This window comes from Corapipo altera, unplaced genomic scaffold, assembly GCF_003945725.1.
Source record: "Corapipo altera isolate COAL_440 unplaced genomic scaffold, ASM394572v1 61411, whole genome shotgun sequence".
In the NCBI taxonomy this organism is placed as follows: domain Eukaryota; kingdom Metazoa; phylum Chordata; class Aves; order Passeriformes; family Pipridae; genus Corapipo; species Corapipo altera.
Genome location: NW_020884875.1, coordinates 14,933,170 through 14,955,159, shown reverse-complemented (window position 1 = coordinate 14,955,159; position 21,990 = coordinate 14,933,170). Strand labels below are relative to the sequence as shown.

Here is a 21,990-nt window from a genome sequence, read left to right as displayed (position 1 = left end):
AGCATGGGACCATATTGTCTAGTCACAGTTTTAAGGTCCATGAACTTTAAACAATCAAACATGACGGACTAGAGCGCAGAAACTCTGGAGTGCCAGGGGATCCTGTGACAATTCCTCTTTGTAGCTAACTGTGTCAGCCTGCGTGCTGAAGATAAATTGCTGAGTGAGGGATTTTCTTCTGTGTCAGGCTGAGGATTTCTGTGACTTCTGCACATTTATTTCCTCTCTCAAGAACATGGTATAACATAAATTGGGCTCTTTGTTGGTACACTGATCTGTGTACTTCTTTTAAAAGCAAACTGGAAGTTCCTAGCAAGTCAAACTATAAATTTGTCAAGCTGAAAACACATTGATTTGATTTCCTTCCTATTTGTAACAAATAGAAAAAACCAAAATTAAATCACTGGTAATGTACATTCCCTCCTACTGCCCTTTGTGGCCCTTTTAATCCTCATCATTTTAATAGCTGACTTGTGTCTAGCTGGTCTTTTGGATTTTCATCTAGAATCAAACTAGAGAATGGTATTTAATGCAGCTTATAAAGTAACAGGTTATGCTGAGAAGGATCCCTTGCAAGAAGAGTGAATAAGGCAGCTTCACCTTTGACTTAAACTGATTGCGTGCTCTAGTCTGCAATGTATTGCTCTACTTCTTAATATTTATTTCTGAAAATCTTAAATAACACAGAATGTCCTTCTGCCTGCTTACTACTCCTTGTACCTTTGTTTCAACAGATGGATGAGGCATTTTCTGCTGCCCTCAGAAGAGGACTGGATCCTTTCCATAAGCCCCAGACTCTCTGGTAGGAACTTATCCTTCTTAGAGCACCTCAGGATGTTGCTCCAGGCCGTATGGAGGCTTCCCAGACTTTCTGTGCTTTTCTGGTTGCCCTACATTTTGCAACATGAACAGTGGGGGGTTTGCATGTCTTATTGTGTTTCTAGATTTACCTATGCAATTGCTTCTGATCACTATGAATTTGGGTCAGGCTCCTTCCTGTGGTTTATAGGTAACACAAAAGAGATTGAAAGTTTACCTGAGGGTATGGAATGACAAAAACAAAACAGGGAGATAGGTCAGCCCATCACCTCACAGTGCATTCACCACTCTATGGTCACTGCCCACAACAGGCTCTTTGGCATTGGGAAACTCAGGGTTGCTTGTCCGTCTTTGGTTACCCACTTTGCACTCCTCTGTCCTACAGTTCTTATTTCACAGTATCTAGAGTCTTTTACAAAAAAAAAAAAAAAAAAAAAGGGGGAGGTGCAGGCAAAGGGGAAGTTGCCACATATCTAGGTGCACCAGAGGCATTGGACTATTCTCTACTGATGATGGCGTTCCCCACAGCAGGCCCCTTCTCTTCAGCTGGAGTGTGAAGCTTCACTTCTTCCCTACAGGGACAACAAAACAGGCTCTGAAAAGAATTAACTGACTTACACAATGATTTCAATTCTTCACTGATTCCTTAACATGATTGTTAAGCTCTTAATGACAAGACTGGCTGCTTGACTTCCTTCCATTCTGAAATAATTTAAAGGCAGATTCATTTTCTCAGTTGTCCCTACAGTACCATGTAAAAAAGTGCCATTTTGTGTTTGTTAAATTAACTAACTTCTACTGAAGTGTCAGATTAGAAGAAAAACAAAATAAATGCCAGGTTGAACTATTAAAGCTTATATACTTCACAGCCACTTGCAGAGTCCATGCTCTGAAGTGAATCTTTTTAAGTGCTGACCACTAAATGAAAGTGTTGGAGTAGCTCATAGTCAAAGTCACGTCTGTCATGTTTATACAGAGAGCACTAAAGTCTTCTGCTAGAGATTCTTGATGATCACCAAGGGATCTTCAGGTGGTGTCATGTAATTGGGAATGTCTGTTGCTTGCATGTGACATTTAAATGCATGTGAAACCTAAGATGGTGGAAAATGGCTTCTTTTGAATGTTTTTTCTCTCAAGTGTTATCTCTCACTGTTATCAAATACTAAAATGCAGTTCTCATGACACAATTTGAATTATGCTCTCTGTAAATAAGCAATTTTACAATTTCCTTTCTCTGCATTCACTTACATATATTAAACCAGCTGTGGAGGCTGCCAAAAAGACAAAGGGCTAAGAAGAGCTAGTACTTTCTATATGTTATGATCTGTCAGATAACCACTTTCATCCAAGCAGTTGCTCAAACTCTGTTTCTGAGAAAAGACATAGGTGTATTACAATTACAAAAATGCCAATTTTTACCTGATACCAGGAACTTGATAATGTGCATGGATCACGACCAATAACTTAAAGTTAAATTCTATGGACACCATCCTACTCGCCTCCCCCTCCCTCAATTACTTTGACCTATTTATTGACCAAAAAAAGTTAGCAGAGAGGAGGCAGTGGGTTGAATGTTGTCTAATTAAAGAATAACCAATGTTTATTCTTGTAAAACCAGAATGACCAAGTTGTTCCTGCATCAATATTTCACATGTAACTTGAATTTAGTACTAAGGCTTTATTAAGTGTCATTATTTGTACAAAGTTCACGGAGTGAACTTCTTTCACCACTAGAGACACAAGCTGAAAAATTAGAAACTCACAGTATTTGTCACCTAGACAGTAGGAGTCACAATACCCTGTGGAATTAACAAATCACAATCTAACTTTCTTGGAAGTCTAATTGAAATGCACAGATGAGTTCATATATTTAAGGGCCAAAAAAAGGAATAAGCTGTCCAAACAAACCCACCACTTCTCAGTTGCACACATCCTCCAAAGGGATGTTAGAGTAGGCAGCACTGCTTCTAGCTTGTTATGGTGTTGACTGTATTCAGTGATCAGCCTTTCCAAGAGACCTTTCAACAATACTTTCCACTTAAAGGAATGTTAAGTTAATCTTTTCAAGTTGCTATCCAACTTTGAATCTACACACTGACAGTACAATAAAACATCTCCATATATTTTGAAGTTTGACTCTAAGAGAGCTTGAGGAGGAAGAAAAAAATTACCTAAAATCTGTCTAGTTTTTGTACAGAGGACATCTCCACAGTAAAAAAATATTTCAACTACTTAATGTGGTTTTCTGAGCCATTTGTCTTGATTTAGTGGTTAGTGTTTCCTATGTTCAGGCAATTCATTATAGACCAAAGAGTGTGTTGGTTAAGTTAGCCGTCAGTAGCCTGTTCAGGTTGTTGTGATTTTTTTTCATGTATGATATGAAGCATTTGCCACTGCTTGACAGAGGTGTGCAAGAGTCCTGACCAGGGCTGTGCACAGAAGAATTAAGGCCATCCATCATTCTTTCCACAAGCAGTCTCTATTTTAGATGTTCAACAGCCTGGATACTCAGCAGCCTAATTTAATTGCACTGCCTCTTTGTCCCTCCCCTGCTCTGAAGACTTTTTGATTTGATACGGGAAGAGTTTGAAGCTTTTTCAGGAAACAAAAAGTGAAAACCAGAAAGTCAGGAATGTATTAAGTTGGCTTTTGCACTTCAACAGAGCAGACAAACCTCTTCAAACACCTTCTTCTGGAAGGTGACAATACCAACCATTGCTGTGAGGCAGCTCAGAGACGGAATAGGAACATATTTCTTCACAGGCATGCTGTGGCATAGCTACAGAAAGTATTAGCAGGCCTCCACTTACATCCAAGGCTATGAAGTGAAGAATGCTTCTGTAGCTGTATGCTTTTTTTCTTTATCTGAAGAGTCCCACACTATTTCTTCGAGCCTGAGTCTTTGTTCTGAACTTTTTCCATAATCTATCGTGATTCAACACCTACATAAAAATAGATAAATGGATCTTCACTGTTTCAGCAAGGATCTGATTGGAAAAAAGTTGTGTTCATTATAAATGTAGGCAAATACAAGCTGGGTGGGGAAAAGGCACACAGCAGCTATCTGTAGGGGAATGAGGTGCAGAAGGGGAAGAAGTGAATCACATGAGCAACATCAATTCCCTTTATGTTAATTTCCCTCTGTTTTTACAGCACTGTAAATATTTTACATTATTGCTCCAAGGCAGATCAAACAGAAGGCAGAAAAGAATGTGGGAGCAGAGGGAGTGTATTAAGAGAAATTTGCATATTTGTAAGGGAAAGAAAGAGTCAGTTTCAAATCCACACTGGCTAGCAGACACTGAACAGAAATAAGCAGTATTTAGAACCAGAGGGCTTATGCATTCATCTGGGAATCAGAATTTATACCATTACTTTGAATACTACCTCAATAACCAAATAAAGCCATATTTTTGTATCTATTAGCAGAAAGTACTTTGGGAGGAATATAAAGTCAACTTAACAGTGAAACTCAACCAAACAGGTTATTAATGTCCCATTGCTCTGTGAGCCCACAGGATTGCAGCAAGGAGCTGACACAGGGATGATCTTTGCGAATTCATTTAGTGGACACCAGCACAGCCACAGGCTGCTGCTGCAGGAGTGCTCAGTACAGATACACCACCTGCATTAGATGCCAGAAGAGTCATATGACAACCAATAAAACAAGTGCCCTTGCAGATGGCCGGGGAGAAAAACTGTTCAAAGAGAGTAAGGCGTTTGTCAATGTAAGTTGGATCTGTTTTTACAGAAGGAATCCCTGACTACTCTCCAAGCCTACTGTGGATGTAAACAATTATTTCATAACACAAAAATGAAGAGGGGCAGGGGAGACTAAACCCTAGCAAGACGAAGAACTCAACTATATCTGCAAGTAAGTACAGGCCATCTTATATCATCTGCTACTGTCTGATATTCCCCACTCCTCCCTCCTGCTATTTGAAGGCATAGAACTTTTATCTGGTAAAGCAGTAAGTTTCCTCTAGACTACAGGAACTACTTTTGTATGTCAAGGCATGATTCTGACAACTTTATTCAGCTCATTAAAGTTAGACAACAAATTCCTAGAGCCCACAGTTTTTGTAAGAACCACCTCAGGTTCATAAAACAGATTTAACTTGCTACTTCAACTGAATGTTAACCTCAGGAAGAAGTATCTTCATCTTACCAGTCTACTCCTTATGCCATTTGGTACGATACTGGTAACACCAATGAAGTTCAGCAAAAAAGTAGAGCTGTTCTTCTGTACAAAGACCAGAAAGGCAGAGGAATTTGCCTGTAATTAGTTGCCATGTGAACTTATAATCAACCATCTGACTAAGAATTATGTTTTCTGGTTTGTCACATTTGAACACGAATACTTCTTAGTATCCTGAGTTAGATAGTTTACTGAAACAGTTGAATTCGACCGCATAACTAATGATCCTTTACATATAAGGCTGATGTGAAAGGCGCTTTATTCCAAAAAGTACTTGGCAAAATAGATACGGTATTGCTGTCCAGAAACTTTAGAGGCCCCCTTACATTCTAATCTTTGCAAGATATTTCAGTCCACATGCAGTCCAGACACTGAAAATGTCTGCAGTCAAGAGCTGCTAGGGATAGCTGGCAGAAGCTTCAATTCCCCAAGGAGTTGCGAGCTTGCTAGAAACAACTTACTTTAAATCTGCACAAGTAGGCAGCTGGCCTCATCTGTCAATAAACGAGTCCACAGTAACAGAAGACCATTAAGAGAACAGACCCCAGCTGTAGCTGCAATGAGAAAAGGCATTAGAACCAAGACCTGGAACTGATCCATGTCCTGAGTTGATGATTTTGACTGCTACCATTGTAGACACAGGATTGCTTGAGAGTCATTTAACAAAAGAATAGCCAAGAGATTTTGCTTCTTCCAAACTATGTGTTAGCCTTGAACCTGCATCCCATCTTAAGTACTTTTTTGTTACCTTGAAGGGGGAAGGATTAGCAACAGTGAAGTAGCACCTCATACTACAACAGTTATGGGGTGGCAATTCCTGGCCAAGATTCTGAGTGTTAGGGAAGAAACCATGATTTTATCCCACGAAAGTAGTTTATCATTAAGGAAACAACTAACAGCTAGGGAATCTACCTTTTATTCAGTTGGAGATTACCAAGTAGTTTTGCCATAAAGATCAAAAGCTTAATCTTTTTTATTCCAAACTTGATCACAGAGCAAAATGCCTGAAAACCACAGAAGCTGCAAGTTAATTCAGTCTTAATACTCCTCTATTGCAGGAATGAGCTACACATGTATAGTGGAGAAGGAGCATACCTGGTGCTACTAGAATTAGCACTCAAGTAGTATAGTACTAAATAGTTATCAGAGATGAGTATTATCTTCCCACACCCAAAACAATTGGGTGTTGTACAAAGTTGTACAATTTATTTTTCACTCCTACAGTCACCCAAGAGGCTCCAGCATTTCAAGTGATTGCTATCTTATGGCCATTGCAATGAACTGAGTTCCCACAGAGAAGGGGACAACTGGCTCATTATCGTGCATTACAGGGGACTTCAGTCATTACACATGCAGCAATGGGGGCTCTTCAGCACTGAACCTCCAGGAGCAGGCTGCCACAATAGCTGCCAAGTCACAACTCACGTTCCTGTGCACAAGTGCAGCAACTACCACGACCCAACTTCCACTGGCCATAAGATGTAACTGTTAACAGCTTGACACCACTGTGAGGTTATGCATAACATGCTTTGTAAGGAAGGACCATATATTTACCTTATACTTGCATGGCAGACAATGTTTTGATCTGTCTCCACCCATCATGCCTATCAGTGTTGCCTCCTAAGAGCTTGCAATAGTAGTTCAGTATTTTTAGCCAGTGTCAATTCTAACTTAGGAATCCAGCTGGATTTCTATGATAGGAGACCCCCTCTGTCCAGTACTCTGCAGGCTCAAGAACAAACCTCTGGGAAGTCGATAGTGTATTACCTGCCTGGAGTACTGCTGAAGTAACTGAAGAAATACTTCATTATCTGGCTAGCAGTAGTAGTGTAGCCTACTAAAGGTTTCAACTTAGGAGATACTCTATTTTCACTGCTAACATAATAACAGAGAACAACACTTTAACTGCTTAATGTTTTTTATTTTTATCCCCTCCTCTGCACTTAGGTTTTACAGTGGTTTCTTAAAGATCATTCATTCTTGTAATCCTCTAAGAGGTAACAGACAAGACTGAAACAATCATACATACAAAATTACTTATGTTTACAAATTTTTGGCAATCATAGTAACCCGTTTTTTCCTATTGCCATTGCCCCAATCATTGAAAAAGACAGTGTACAATAATTTACATCTGAAGTATTTCAAAGTGCTTGCTAGTGATTTTCCAATAATTATTTACAAGTGGCCTATACACATATGTACAGGTGTTACAAGTTGTGGCTGGAATATGGCTTTCTATGGAAAGTGCTTTATATTTGGTCAGTGGTGTTACTGACTAACCAACCAAGGGTTACTGATAAAAACGTAACCAGTAACAGCTGAATTGTTGTGGACATGTATTTACAGAGATTGTTGTTAAGCTGTATAAAATAGCTATTTACATAACTGTTCCATAAATACAGAAAGTATCTTCTTTCTTCCAAGAATGGAGGAAGTCCTTCAGCCACAAACCTGGTTACTATCCCCAAGGAGTGTAAGACACAAGTAAACTGGAAGTGATTGCTAATCAGCACTCAGGCCATATCATCATCTGTGCTTACAACCGATATCTGCAACAAAGTAAGTACAAGTTAGCTATAACTGTACTAACAAAAGACAGAAAACTCCACATATCATAGCTAATTCTGCGGCCTATGGTACAGCAATTAACAGGAGTGAGCCTTCATGCTCCATGTATTATTTGCTCAGTAATTGTTCTAATACTTGTCTCTGCAGGTTATAGATTTATACCCGCTCTGCCTAAGAAAGAGCAATTTCAACTAGACCTTTTCTCGATCCTAGTGGGGGTACCTATGTTAGAAGCTCCAAGCACAAGTAGAAGTGGGCAGCTATACAGCAAAGGCATACCATTTCCCACCACATTCAGCACAGATTACTCCATCCCAGGTGTAAGACACCAGTTAACTACTACAACTTTAACCTTGATTAAAGGGACAAGTTCTCAGCTGACTCAGCCCAGTGGTCTGACTGCAGCCAGCAGCTTTGAGACACAGACACCTCTCCTAAACTCAAGTCAAATATCATTTGGCAGCCTGTCTACTCCAAGTATTAATGTGGAGTCTCTGACACTTTAATAGGTTTACTTACTGCAGGGTAGGTGTGTCCTACTGAACCACTGTGTCTTCCAATATCAATTGTGAGGTCCTCTTCTGTAGTTTTCAGGTACACTGGATTATCAAAATTCATGCTTTTCATGTTCTTGTGCTGCCAGTTGCGCCACATGAAGTAGCCAGCTGCTGCAGCCATCACCAGCAATACTTTGGGGAGACAGATTGCAAACATGGAGTAGGGTCAGGTCAAGCTCTTGACTAAGATTGGCTTGTCCCACCACATGGGGTCCAAAAGGCTAGTGAATGCTGTACTCACCAACAGGAAGAATGATCCAAGCTGCTGATGTTCTTCCAGGTGCAGTTACTTCAGATGTACTGCTAGTGTTGAACCCTGCACGAGAATTTGAAGTAGTGAACATGCTTACTCACAGGCTGGCAGATTGTCATATGCTCTTCCCAAGCCCAGAAGCTGCTATTGTATTAACTTCTCAGTAATACACCACTAGAAGAGCCTAACAGGCTTCATCCTGTATTAGCAGGAAGCTGTTTTTATTGCTTGCCTTCTCTGAGCGCTCCTGGGATTTCATGGAACCTATAGGTTCCACACTGTCATAAGTGAACTAATTCTATTTAACACATGCTCCAGCTGTTGTACTACACACATGATCTGGCCTGTGTTCTCTACTTGCATGCAAAGGAGAAAACTTCCAAGTAGGCTAATGGGTCAGTTTGCTTTAATTTCTCTAATGTTTAGCAGTGTGAGTTATTGGGACCAGTACCTCCAGGAACTAGTCCAACAGTTGGAGATTTTTCTGTTGTGCTGGTATCTTTAGCCTCAGTGTAAGCCAGAGTTGTTCCAGTACCTGAAACTAATTATAGATCAAGAACCCAGTTAATCCTGAAGTTCTGCAATGGCTTTGCTATGAGAGCCATGGTAGTGAATGTTTAGCAGATGGCAGAAATGATCATGCAGCTTTTGTTAGCTTTATTGGGAACACTGACATTAGTTTATTTCACTTTCACACCCTCAGCAGAGGGTTTTTGGTGAAAAATAGTTCCAAGAACAAGGCCAGACTGTTAATCAGGCATGAATTATGGGTATTTAGAGACACAACAATAGTAAGCCCTCCCATCCCTCACATAAGGTTTTCTGAGTGAGGTTTTAGTTCCACAAGTTCATTGATTAGGTACAGCCTTTGATACCCACAGCAACCCTTTAGATCAGCCAGCTGAGGCCAATATCCTCCCATTCAGCACTCTGACCGTGGCAGTCAGAATCAACATGCAATACAGTACAGTGGCACCTTGGAGTTTCTAGTTCCACTCCACTGAACAAACATCCTGCTGTATAGTCAGTGCTGACCATAAGAGCAGCAGCATGTTGATTTGCACCACAAAAGGAGGTACAAACTTCCTTGGATAGCAACAGTTGCTGATCAACTTTTCAACACTGTGTTATCTATATGCAGATCCATGTTAGTTTATACCCCATGGTTAAGGGGCTGAGTATGTTTGTGCAGGTGCTTGCTGTCTGCAGAAAGCCATGGAGGTCCAAGGTCTTGTTGCAAATGATGATGATGATGCAGAAGCCAAGCATGGACTTTGAACAGCATCTGCAGACTTCTGAGGGTAGTATTAATCATGTTAGAAACCTTTCCTCTCCAATATTACTTAGATGAGATTCACTCCCATATTTTCCAGTTACAGGTCCAGTACTCCCCTAGTCCTTCCCCATCCATCCTGGTAAAGATTTCAGCTGTGTTACAATACCTGTACATCTCCGACCATCCTCTTGCAAGAAGTATCCAACAGGACAAGCACAGGTGTACTTTGGAGAACGTTCATTTATCTGAGGAGCAGGCAGGCACAGGTAGCTACAGCCTCCATTCATCACGTTCTCTTCACACCAGTTCCTGCCTGTTGGTACAGCAATTAACAGGAGTGAGCCTTCATGCTCCATGCTCCATGTGTATAGCATAATTATTTGCTCAGTAATTGTTCTAATAGAGTTACTTGTCTCTGCAGGTTATAGATTTATACCTGCTCTGCCTAAGAAAGAGCAATTGCAACTAGACCTTTTCTCAGTCCCAGTGGGGGTGCCCATGTTAGAAGCTCCAAGCACAAGTAGAAGTGGACAGCTATACAACAAAGGGATACCATTTGCCACCACCCAAACAGGGGAAGCTTCTTACAAGTATACACTGACATAACTACAAACTGTATTGAAGTTACCTGAGGGCTGAACAAGTTCATGATACACAATGATGTCCTGTGCATCGTTGAGGTTATTCACTAGGGTAACCAAGTCAGATCCAGTAAATTTGTTGGCACCATAGACTGCCTCGTTTTCTCCATCAATCCAGTACACACGGTCCTAGAAGACAACGTCATTGCATCCCATTACCTCCATGGTGCTGTCAGTCCCATCACTGCCTGCCACACACTAGCAAGAAAACCATCTTTGACAGCGAGCATAGGAAGTCATTCTTACCTCAAATATTGTTAGAGCAAGAGGATGAGGAAGGAACATATGTGACTTCAGCACAATTCTACGGTCCTGGCCATTCAAGTCCACACTTGACAGCATATGTAGTTTAGAATCAAGCCAATACAGGCGGCTTTTTACAAGATCTAGGAGGGTAAAACACCAAACATATTTACTGTCTACATGGAGAAAACCTCCAAGGCCTCCTGCAAGAATTGGAACACCCAAAGGTTTAAGAATAGTTGCAGTGTTGTCCTAATTTCTTACCATTCCAGAATGCAGAGAGCTGCTGCAGTGATGCCTAAGCGGCCTGTGCCTCAACTATAATATAGAGCAGTGTAAGGAAAGTTACTGTTTCAGTATCTGAGAAGTGCTGTCTGTGCCTGTTGCAGCATCTCCAGGCAAGTAGAAACTTCCCTTTCTCAGAAGCTGAAAACAGTTCTCTGAAGGATGACCTTGGCTTTTGTAGCAAAAAAATTCCTAAAGCTCCAGAATACCTCTGGCACAGAGACAAGTTCAACATACCTAGAGCAATTCCATTAGGCCATTGGATTTCTGTTGTCACAAGCTGCTGTCTGTCAAATCCATTCATTCCTGCTTTTTCAATTTTTGCTGGCTCACCCCAGTCTGACCAGTACATAAAGCTGTGAAGCAGAATTTATGTTGTATGATGCACTATAGTACTGTGTAGTATCACTCTTTATTATGACCAATAACTAACAAAGGCTACCTAAGTCAGTTATCAGAACATGAAGTAGCTGGTAGGTCCACTCTTTTAAAAGAACCAGGACAAATACTCACCCAGAAATAGGATCTACAGCAATAGAAGCTGGCTCTCTCAGCTCAGAGAGAAACAAAACCTTTCTTTTTGTGCCATCCAGGCTAGCTACTGAAATGGTCTTTGCAGTTGAGTCAGACCAGTAGATGTTCTTATAAACCCAGTCAACAGCAATTCCTGCAGGGCTGTGTATGTTGTCCAGTATTCTGATGCGGGTTCCAACCTTAACACGGGTATCAATAGAGGCACTGGAAGACAAGAAGTTACTTGCTTTCAACACTCCTTGGCACACCTCAGCAAATCCTGCACACAAATCTCAGGCAGTCAATGCAGAAAATACATGTGGGACTTCCCACAGCAGGCCTTCTGTACAATTGTAGGAGCTGTTACTAATAAGTGCAACAGGCATGCACAATGCTAGTACTCTGTCATTAGGAAATCAGGAATCTTGTTCTCATTACCAGAGACTAGAGAAATATCCTGGGTAAAAGGATGGTTTAGGGAAGCACACTAGGTTCAGAAGCTGAGTCCATTTACCTGAAGATTGCTTTTTGGCTGAAGTCAGCCCAGTAAAGCTTTTGCTCAGCAATATCAGCATCTAGAGCTACAGAGTTTCTTAGCTGCTCTACCAGCTGAATGTACTCTTTCCTCTCAAGGCCAATCTTCCTGATATCCCGGCGGTTGGTGAAAATTAGACATGGTTCTTTCCCTGTAAAAAGAGTGTAAGTGTGATCTATACTTTTAGATATGCAGTCACATACTGTTCTTTTACGAGAAGTTTTAAGACATCATATTTAATATTTGCCACACTTTCTAGCCAGATGCTGATAGAGGTCTTGGCTGTACCATACCTCTCTCCACAAGGGTCCTCCTGCCCAGGGAGCAGACACAACCCATTTATGTCAGGCAGCTTTACGCACGGTATCATGGCATCATTCAAAGTGTGAGTAGTGTTCAGATCAGTACAAGTTACATTGGCAATAGCATGACTAGTCTCAAAAGCACAGTAGCATAAACAGTGGATCACTTGCTAGCTCATTTTAAAGCGGGGATATAGAAGTCTTATGCCAATACTTACCCACTGCCTTGCACACCCCAGTAGCAAGATCCATCTGATAGCCGCGGCTACATTCACATTTGTAGCCCCCTTTCAGGTTGATACAGATTTGACTACAGATACCAGGGTTCTGGCATTCATCGATATCTGTAAAAACAACAACAATTTAATTTATTCTCACCTCCAATACCACTAGTAGGGTCCACATTAAACTACTAGATACTTGCCTCCACAGGTTCTTCTGTCTAGAAGCTCAAACCCAGCTGGACAGTCACATTCATAGCCAATAACGAGATCTCTGCAGATATGAGAGCATCCTCCATTGTTCACCAGACATTCATTTATGTTTGGAAGAGAGGAATCGGCCCCTTCTGAGAAAGCACGCATATTTAGTCTTATAGTCTTAGTCATGGAGACCTTTATCAGGTACTGATCCCTCTTCTAACGATGCCCGCCACATCTGATTAACCATTCTGGCACCTGAAGTCACATGCAAGACACTCTCTTCAAATTCATGTTTGCTGTCAGCACCTTTATCTGTGTTACAAGCAGGCAGCAGCAAAGATTGAGGCTCCTAGAAGTTTCTAGGAGCATTCTAATGCATTCAAGTGCCTTCTGGCCACAGAGAAGTCATCCCAGTTTAGCTGGGATAAAACTAGCATATTAAATACATTGGTCTTGGTCTCAGTGTTTGCCAACAAGAAGTGCAGACAGGCATTCCAGACTCACATCTGACTGCTCAAAGTATATTCAGTAGTCACCATTGCATAATGAGCTTATTCACTTACTACACTCCTTTAGGGGCTCATCACTCCAGTCCTTGCAGTCTCTCTGCTGGTTACACACTTTATTGATATCTATGCATTCTCCACTTCTGCACTTGAATTTGCCAGGTCCGGAGCACTGAATAACTGAGATAATGAAGATTGTGAGGGGTGACTACCAGCTTCAATAGATATTCTGCAAAGATTTTATTGTTGCTTACTTCCACACTTACCATTGTTACAATTTGCTTCATCAGTGCCATCCAGACAGTCTCTCACACCATTGCACTGCCTACTCCCATGGATGCAGTTCCCATCTTCACATCTAAACTGGTCTGGTCTGCAGGTCCGAGAAGCTGAGGACACAGCCATTACAGACTTTTACTTCTTAGGTTTACTGAAGGAAAGAAAATAAAACAGAAGCCAAGCAGTACCTCCTGGTGAAAGACCAAGTTAACTTACGGCAGTTGACTTCATCACTTCCATCCTTGCAGTCAGGATCTCCATCACAGCGCCACTTTTTGTGGATACATTCACCTGAGCCACATTGCACCTCACTGGCAGAGCACTTCACAGGAGGTGCAGGCTGGCGGCCACATTGCTGTAGAGATTCATCTGAGTGGTCAGGGCAGTCAGCATCATCATCACACACCCAGCTGCTGGGGATGCAAGTGGAACTCTTGCACTGGAACTCGTGAACTCCACAGGTAGGAGGTGCACACTCCAGTTCATCACTGCCATCACTGCAGTCATCTTGACCATTGCAGACAAAGCTCTTGGAAATACATTGCCCACTGCTGCATGTGAACTCTGCCGGACTACAAGTCACATTGCCTGGGGTAACAGGAGTAAGAGAGATTAGCAGATTATCACAAGAAGGCTGACTTTTTTATGAAGGTGTTTTGCTTGGCAGGTTTTTCATCAGCTGCAGCTGTTAGCTGACAGAAGATCAGCATCCTGTATAAGGCTCTAGGAAAGCCTAACTGACCATTTAGAGGACATTTGGGTCCCATAGACTATCCACCTTGCTACTAGACATTATGAGTGATAGGCATCAGGTTTGAACTACTGAGTGAAAATGACCTTCTGAAGTAGCTAGGCTGTCCTGCGCTTCACATTTTCAGCCTTTCAGAAAACAGGCTCTAACCCCGTGAAACAGAGAGAGGTGAGAGAATTGATAAATCTAGAGCAATAAAGACTAAGATTAAGGTAATCTAGAGTAATAAAGGCTAAGATGGTCAGCATGTACTGCAGTTTGAAACTGAAGTGTTTTGTGCTGGTCCCCGGAACAGCAGTGGCTCATTTGCCTGGACCAGCAGAGATAACAGATCAAGATCTTGTACCAGTTGATTCTGTTGTTAAGCACATCCACATAACTTATGCCAGTTCAAATTATGCTGTTCTAATAGCGGTGTAGCTAGCAACTCGTTATGCCTAGGCTGATAGTTTTATCAAATAAATTACAAACACTGTCTGTAGATTTACTTGTCAGATTAAGGCACTTGTTTGATGAGTAAGGCAGCAACTCCACAGAGACATAGCAAAAAAGTCTGGAGATCTGTGTCTTATTAAGCCATCCAGGTAAGTAAGATGGGTTCTGCTGGAAGCCAGTCCTGTTGCTTTGGTTTGGTCCTGTATCAGGACACCTCAGACAACTCCTGTGCATGCAGATTCATTGGAATAAGCCAGGAACGCTGTACTCAATGCTGCCAGTGGCAGCTCTACTTGTGTACCAGCCTGAAGTTGGTTCCCCCCTCCCCACGGACATCTGAAATCCAGCTTCACAGAATACTTCAGGATAGGGCTATAAAGCAGATCAGTTGTGCCCTTGGCTAAAAGTCACTACTACACTTTTAGGAGACAGTTGTTAATGTAAGCAGCAACTAGAGTTACTTGTTCAGAAACTCTCCAGAGAACAAGTTCTGATGTTTGGCCTGCCATGTGACTAAGCCTATGGCTAGGGCTAAAATTAGCCAGAGAAGAAAGACAGATGTTGAATAGCTTGTATTAGTATAGCTTTTAACTTAGCAGGATAGAGGAGTGTTAGAAAAAGTTTCCTTTTTTTAAGTGGCTGCAATAGAAGATGAATGTAGGAGAGATATTGATACTCTGAAAAATTTATCTTCCCAGGTATACTGCCCAGCTAGCTCCTCTGCAGACAAGTCAATTTCAAATAGAGTTATGCAGCCACCATTTCTTCCCTTACCACAATTTTCTTCATCTTCTCCACTGTCACAGTCTTTTTCACCATCACATTTCCAGGACACTGGGATACACTGGGTTGACTGAGGACCACAGCTGATTTCATTTACCCGGCACGTTCTCATATCTATCGAAAAAAGTTCAAGTTCAATTTAAGAGCTACTGATCTTGGGTTTCAGCAGTTGTCCTGAAAGTTGAGACTGAAAGACTTCAGCTCTGGACAAAGTTGCAGTTACTTAGATGTCAACATCCATTAAAGCTGATGGCTTCATCATGGAAAAGGTTACACTGTTTTGTAGTGTTCAGTAAAAGAAGATGCTTTCAACTCCCAATAGATTAGTATTATAAGAGTATTTTTGTAGTGGTATCTTGTGCAATCTTGTGATTGCACACCAGTTAACACCATAGAAGCCTGAACTATAACAAGTAGTAGTAGCCAGGAGTAACCACAGTGCTGTAGGACTTGGGGTTGAAGTATTTCTCAGTGTGGATCCTATTGATACAGAGATGACGCTTCCTGGACCTATATTTCTTGATGAGTTACCACAATTAAGACTGGGGTTGCTAATCACAAGATCTCAGAGTCAAGCCTCTGCACTTCTACTCCCACTCCCAACATAGTGTCAGACACTCAGTCTCTACACTAGCTCTGGCAGCATAAGGACTGCACTTGCAAAGTAGCTGCCTTGGAGAACACTTGGTGGACAAGCCACAGTAGTGGTCAGGCCTGCCATGTTCTGCTTGCTGCTTCTGACTTTCAGTAAAACCTTGTACTTGCTTTCTCTTACCAAGACAGGTACATCGTTTTAAGCAGTAAAAAGTCTCAACAAGACGTTGATGTGGCCAAAGCCAAACTAGCGCTTAGCAAGGTGCTCTCCAAGACAAGTATATCCTTCCTTTGAGAGCACCAGGCAGCAAGCAGGCAAGACATTAAAACGCTACTCCCCACAGGCTTGCCTACACCACCAAGCCAGGTTAACTTACGGCACAATTCAGGACTTTCGTCAGACCCATCCTCACAGTCTGGATCCCCATCACACTGCCACCTATTAGGCACACACTGGCCACTGAGGCACACAAAGTCAGATTCAGCACATGTCTTCTTCACTGCAAGGGAGAAAGACAGCCACTTGTTTAGAGATCAGAGCTCAGCTTGTTTGTTGCTGACAGAGATAAGCTTTTTTGCCTTGGAGAAGTTATTCAATATCCTTAGTTCTTGGATGTCTAGTGACAGCCTAATAACAGTGCTGTTTAACACTTCTTAGAGTTATTCTGTGCATAGAGAAACATTTATATTCAACTAAGCAGGCACTGAAGGACCACTACTGCTAAGGGAGGATAACCTGGTACATTAGCTGCTGCTTTGAACAGTCTTAAGTAAAGTAAGGCCTATTGATCTTAAGATTCAGGTTTTGAACTCCAAGTTTATAACTGAGGCATTTGATTTGTCATTACAGAAGGATGGTACTATGTAACTCAAAGGTAATAGTTTAGGTCTGCTTGAGCAGACTGGCAGTTCAACTACACTAGTTGGATATTGAGTATGTTTTGCCTCATCTCCAAGTACATTTAGTCATCCATCTTGGCTTCTGTGTCTGCTAAAAGCAAGGGTTGGCAGCCAAAGCTTGACTTAGTGTTTATAGGAGACTCCAAAGAATCACTTTCACACATAAAACAGGGCATTTAACCATGGAATAGCCAATAGCAGAGTGCTAACAGCAAACATTTTATATTATGTACTCAAGAAACAAATGAGAACAGGCTTTTTTTCTGTTCTTGTCAGTTATCACCCTCACAAGGAAAGCATTTTGGTCAAGCTTTGTCTCAGTCACCCATGTCAGGCAAGTTTGACAGCACTCAGGAAAATTCAACTGCTTGGATGGATACAAGGCATCAAAATAGTCATGCAGTTGTTCTAACAAATGTGTTTTCATTATATTCCAACTATTTGAAGTGCTGGACAGGATAAGCATCTCTCCAACCATTCACTGGTAACACCCCACTTTCAACTACCACATACTACTATAGAAGTATTATTTTGATTACTTACCACAAGCACTCTCATCACTGCCATCTGAACAGTCTTCATCACCATCACATTTCCATAGTTGAGGAATACACCGTCCATTACTACATGCAAATTGGGATTCCTCACATTTTACTCTCGCACCTTCAATGAAAAAAAGGAACCTAAGCATGGATACTTTTTAGCAATACTTCCTTGCTTTCCCCTACTGCTGATAAAAAAGCTACCCTACCCACCTTACTAACCAGCATAACATCAGCATGAAACCAGATGTGAGCTCCAAATCTTTGTAGTCCCCTTATTCAATAACGAAAGCAGAGCCAAAAGCTTTCCTTCACAGTACAAATGCAGAGCTTAAGCACTATGACAGTCCACCTGCCAAACTGCAACAAACCAGTCTCGGTGTTGTTCTTAAGTTTGTTTTTTTTCAAGATAGAGTCAAGTGTGCAAGACAAATGGATATGTGCACACAACTTCCGCTGTATAGCACCTAGCATTGCATTCTCAAAATTCTTCAAACTTTAAGCAAACTGGGTTTAAATTTGATTAATGTCAAGCTGAATTTCCATTTCAATACCCTGCTGCTAACACATTACAGCAGAATGCCTGAGATGTCTGTAAAGATAGCGTAGATAACTGCTCTGCAGCTGAATAAGTTTTCACGATTCATGTTACTCCTCAAACAATGGCTCCCAGAGACATTCCTTAGTACACACTAAAAAAAGTGTGATGCTAAGAGAGCAGGATAATTTATCAGTTCCTTCTGCAATCAAGTCTGTTTCACAACTGATAAACAAGTTGAGAAAGGTACTGCTCTCTGCATGGTCCTCAGAGTGCATTTTCCAGAGTATCTTCAGCTCTACAACTGTATGACCCCATCCCTTAAGGGAACCTACTTTGCCTTGAAGCCATGTCATAACTGTCACTAAAAGCAGTAGCCTGCTTCTTCAGCAGCTAAGCCAGAGCTGTTTCACATAATGCATGCAGGCAAGTGTGTAAGATCATGCATTAGTATTGGCTCCACATGCCTACAGCACAATGCAAGACCTGCGCTCCTTCTTGGTTTACTGCATTATTTAGTGAAGGTACTTTGTCTTGGTATTCCAAAGGGCATCAAACTTCAGAAGATTATTATCTGCTATTGTACATCTTCTCTGTATAATGTGCAAAAAGCACAAACAGAAGGAAGCTATTGAGACATTTCACATCATATTGGCTACCCATCAGGCACTAGGCAATCACAAATCCTGGACAGAGTACAAGCAAGAACAACATGAGCAATTCTACCTGCTGAATATTCCATGTAAATTCATGGTCAAAGCAAAAATTTGAAACAGCAGCTTATTGAGTTCTGTTAATGTTTGTTCTAGTAGCCTTACTGGTGCAATAAAGCAGTAACCCACTTGTTAGACAGAGTAAAGCCGTAACAACCTTTTGCATGGGAACTGTATTCAAAGAGTGTCAAAAATCAGAACATCAGCTCTTGTGTTCTCTATTTCTGTCTCTCATTTCTTTTTCCATTTGGGAATACTCCAGAATGCGCTAATAGCATGGTTTTGTAAAGCTATTGCTATTTGGTCATGAGCTGTCAAACAAGTAGCTTGCCTTGTGCTAGGAGGCACACTCCAGCCAGCTTAGAGCAGGTGTAGAAGCCACAGCCAGCAGCTCACTCTAAGCCTGACATCACCTTGTTTGTCCAGTAACCTCTAACAGAAGTAGCCTTCTGCTTGCAAGCTCTGATCACATATTATTTCAGTCTTTACTGTATTACTATGTAAAATACGCAACAACTGACTGCTGCTACTGTTGAGACTTTCTCATCCAGGCTTTCAGAGTGAGAACAGTCAACCTTTCCCAAAATAGCATACAGTGATATTAGACTAAGCCTGCCACTAAGGGGATCCCAAAATAACTCCACAGTCCTTAGTTACTCTATTTCAAGCTAGAATCACCAGAAAAGGCTTGCTAAGACTGCCTAGTACATTGTGACTTACAAACATCACATCACTTTGACCAAATGCTATAGGGAAGCTACAACCGAGGCTAAATGAAACCACAGCTGAGCTTGGAGTACCAGCTATAAGTTTACACTTACAACAAGCCATTCCAATAAGATATCATTGCTTCTGCAGTTGATACCAAGCGAAATGTCAGAGCAACTACTTTTGTTAGCCCACAAACATGTAAAAAAACTGACAACACCTAACACCCACACAGGTGTACAAAGGTAAAGGTCAGCATCTGCTGCTGCTCCTGAGGATGTCTGTCAAACTCTAAAGGCCACTTGGAATGAGCTCCAGTTAAGATGAAGATTGGTTCCAGACGTAGCAGGTCCCCGTCTTTCATCAAGCATAGTTTTGCAATGTCAGGTAACCATTTAGTCATGACACTATCAGTCTAATCCACTGCTATTTGAAGCAACAGAATCATACCTCAGTTGCAGCTTCAGTCACTAGATACAATGTTTTTTAGATCAGCATCAATTAACCATTAATTCAAAGCTTCTCTTTATGTGCTACTCATACACCAGAAGCCCTTCACACATTTTCTCCTCCTTAGAATATGGCTTAGTAAAAAGAAGTGTAGAGAACCAGTAACATCACTGTGAGAGAACCTGTGATTGCTAACATGTATTATTTTACTGTTCCCCAGGTAACTACTTACTAGAAGTTGGCTCATAAGCAGAAATGAGTGCAGGGTGAAGAAGCATAGTAACACCGACTACCCAAGTTAAACTACCTTTCTCCATATCTCTGCTATCACTGTTAGTCTCAGCCCCTTAAGCAAGCTGTCAGCTTACTTGTCTGGGCAGTCTCAAACATGTGACACTTGTGTACTGTCATATGACACCAAGTCCCAGAAAAGCTTGCAACAGTGATTGGGAAACCTTGTGAGAGCATGAACTAGCTGAGACTTTTCCCAGACCCTGGTAACTGTAACTAGTAGTAGAAGAGAGCTGATGGGGTCACTGACCCAAATTGAAAGAAGAGTCTCACTAACTTAGCAGAGTTGCACAGTGGAAGGTATCTCTTATGATCTCTTATGATCACCTCTTATGATCATTTCCAAGCACACTGCACTAGCGGTTTCTGTGCCAGACAGCTTGGCCCTTCATACTCCAGCAGTTTAATCATGTCTGTTGTAGACTGGGCACGGGAGCCCATAACTGGGAATTGAGGGTCGACTAGGGCAGACATTTCTTCTCTTCCTCTTTATATGAGGACTGGATACAACAATGCCCTGGCTGGGCTCTGCCCAACAGACCTGGTGTGTGTCCTACTGCGCAAGTTAAGACTATGAGGTCCGGCTACCTCTAAGCATACTTTGCCAACAAAGCCAAGATTTGTCACTTAGGCCTACTTTAGGGCAATAGTGAGGAGATTTATGAGCCATATTACAATGAAGACATCAACTGCCCACCTCCCACCTGGGAGTAGCCTGGACCCCAGCGCCCAAAGGAAGAAAGGAGTCAGCCAAATGATTATTACTTCCACTCAAGGGGAAAATATTTTCAAATGACCATCAGTAGCCCCTGTGCATGACCACCACCAAAGGGGAAACAGCTACTACGCCGGGAGGCAGCCCTGGAGCAGGCCACGAGCAGCGCTGCTGGCGAGCGCCCAGCATCGGGAGAAGGGACTCGGCGCTGGCAGGGCTCAGCCTTGCCACCAGGTGGAGATGCCTCATGGTGGTTTTACCCCGGGCCCTGATCTAGAGCCATGCCAACACCGCTGGATAACACAAAGCCGAAGTTGCACCGTAGTTTGACAGCACCTTATCGCCGCATGCTTCCCAAGCGCTCCACAGCAGAGCTCCCATCCTGCCCGGACCTCTGCCGTAGCCCCCAACCACGCACACCCTCCCCTCAGCACGGAGCAGGAAATTAGGCGCCCCCATGGCCCCCAGGTCGCTCCCGGGAGATGTGCAGCCCGGGGCACGGGGGCTCGGCGCCGCCCGGGGCCCGGCGCGGAAGGCGGCGCCTCCCCCGACACGAGGGGCGAGGGGGCAGCCGCGGCTCCGCTGCACACCCGCGGGCCCGGGCCCGCCCCGCGCCCCTCCACGGAGCCCCACTCCCCGCGGTGCAGCGGGCACGCAACCCGAGAAAACAGGGGAAAAAATAATGGAGAGAAAGAAAAAGAAAGGGTGGCGGGAGAAGAAATCATCGCAGGGGGCGGCGGCTGGAGCTGCCCCGGCGGTCCGCGCCCCATCCCGCTGCCTCGGCCCCGGACTCACCGTCGGCGGCGGCGGACAGGCAGCCGACGGCGAGCAGCAGGAGCAGCGCCCAGCAGCGCGGGACCGCCCGCCGCTCCGTGCCGCGCCCGGCGCCGTCGGCCGCGGAGCTCGGGTCTCCGCGCTGCCAGTCCAGCCGCATCGCCGCGCCGAGGACGGGGAGAGGGCGGGCGGGCAGGCAGGCACCGCGGTCGGAGAGGCGACGAAGAGAGGCGGCAGCCGGAGACATGCACAGAGGGGGTGGGGTGTCCCCGCGGCGCTCTTATAACGCCGCCCGGCCGCCCTGCGCGGCCGCTGGTGACTCACGGCGCCGCGCCGGGCGCCGGTTGGCTCGGCAGCGCCGCCCGCCCCCGCTTCCTCCTCCGCGGCACCTGCGGCGGC

General features: G+C 43.1%; 1 protein-coding gene across 4 annotated transcripts; it reads right to left on the bottom strand.

Moving 5' to 3' along the window:
• Window positions 1-6,917: 6,917 nt before the first annotated feature.
• VLDLR (very low density lipoprotein receptor) lies at window positions 6,918-21,870 on the bottom strand. Of its 4 annotated transcripts, none has more exons than XM_027634939.1 (19): window positions 21,613-21,870; window positions 17,404-17,523; window positions 16,338-16,460; window positions 15,358-15,480; window positions 13,614-13,985; window positions 13,385-13,507; window positions 13,176-13,298; window positions 12,615-12,758; window positions 12,409-12,534; window positions 11,868-12,039; window positions 11,354-11,578; window positions 11,078-11,196; window positions 10,559-10,698; window positions 10,300-10,441; window positions 9,838-9,984; window positions 8,847-8,936; window positions 8,384-8,458; window positions 8,105-8,274; window positions 6,918-7,566 (listed from the first exon to the last, which is right to left on the bottom strand). In XM_027634939.1, the coding sequence occupies exons 1-19, from the start codon at window positions 21,836-21,838 to the stop codon at window positions 7,531-7,533; spliced, it is 2,796 nt and encodes a 931-aa protein (XP_027490740.1). In that variant the 5' UTR covers window positions 21,839-21,870; the 3' UTR covers window positions 6,918-7,530. The 4 variants fall into 4 exon arrangements, with proteins under 4 accessions (XP_027490740.1, XP_027490741.1, XP_027490742.1 ...); XM_027634940.1 differs by having other exon boundaries at window positions 12,615-12,755; XM_027634941.1 differs by lacking the exon at window positions 8,847-8,936.
• Window positions 21,871-21,990: the final 120 nt, after the last annotated feature.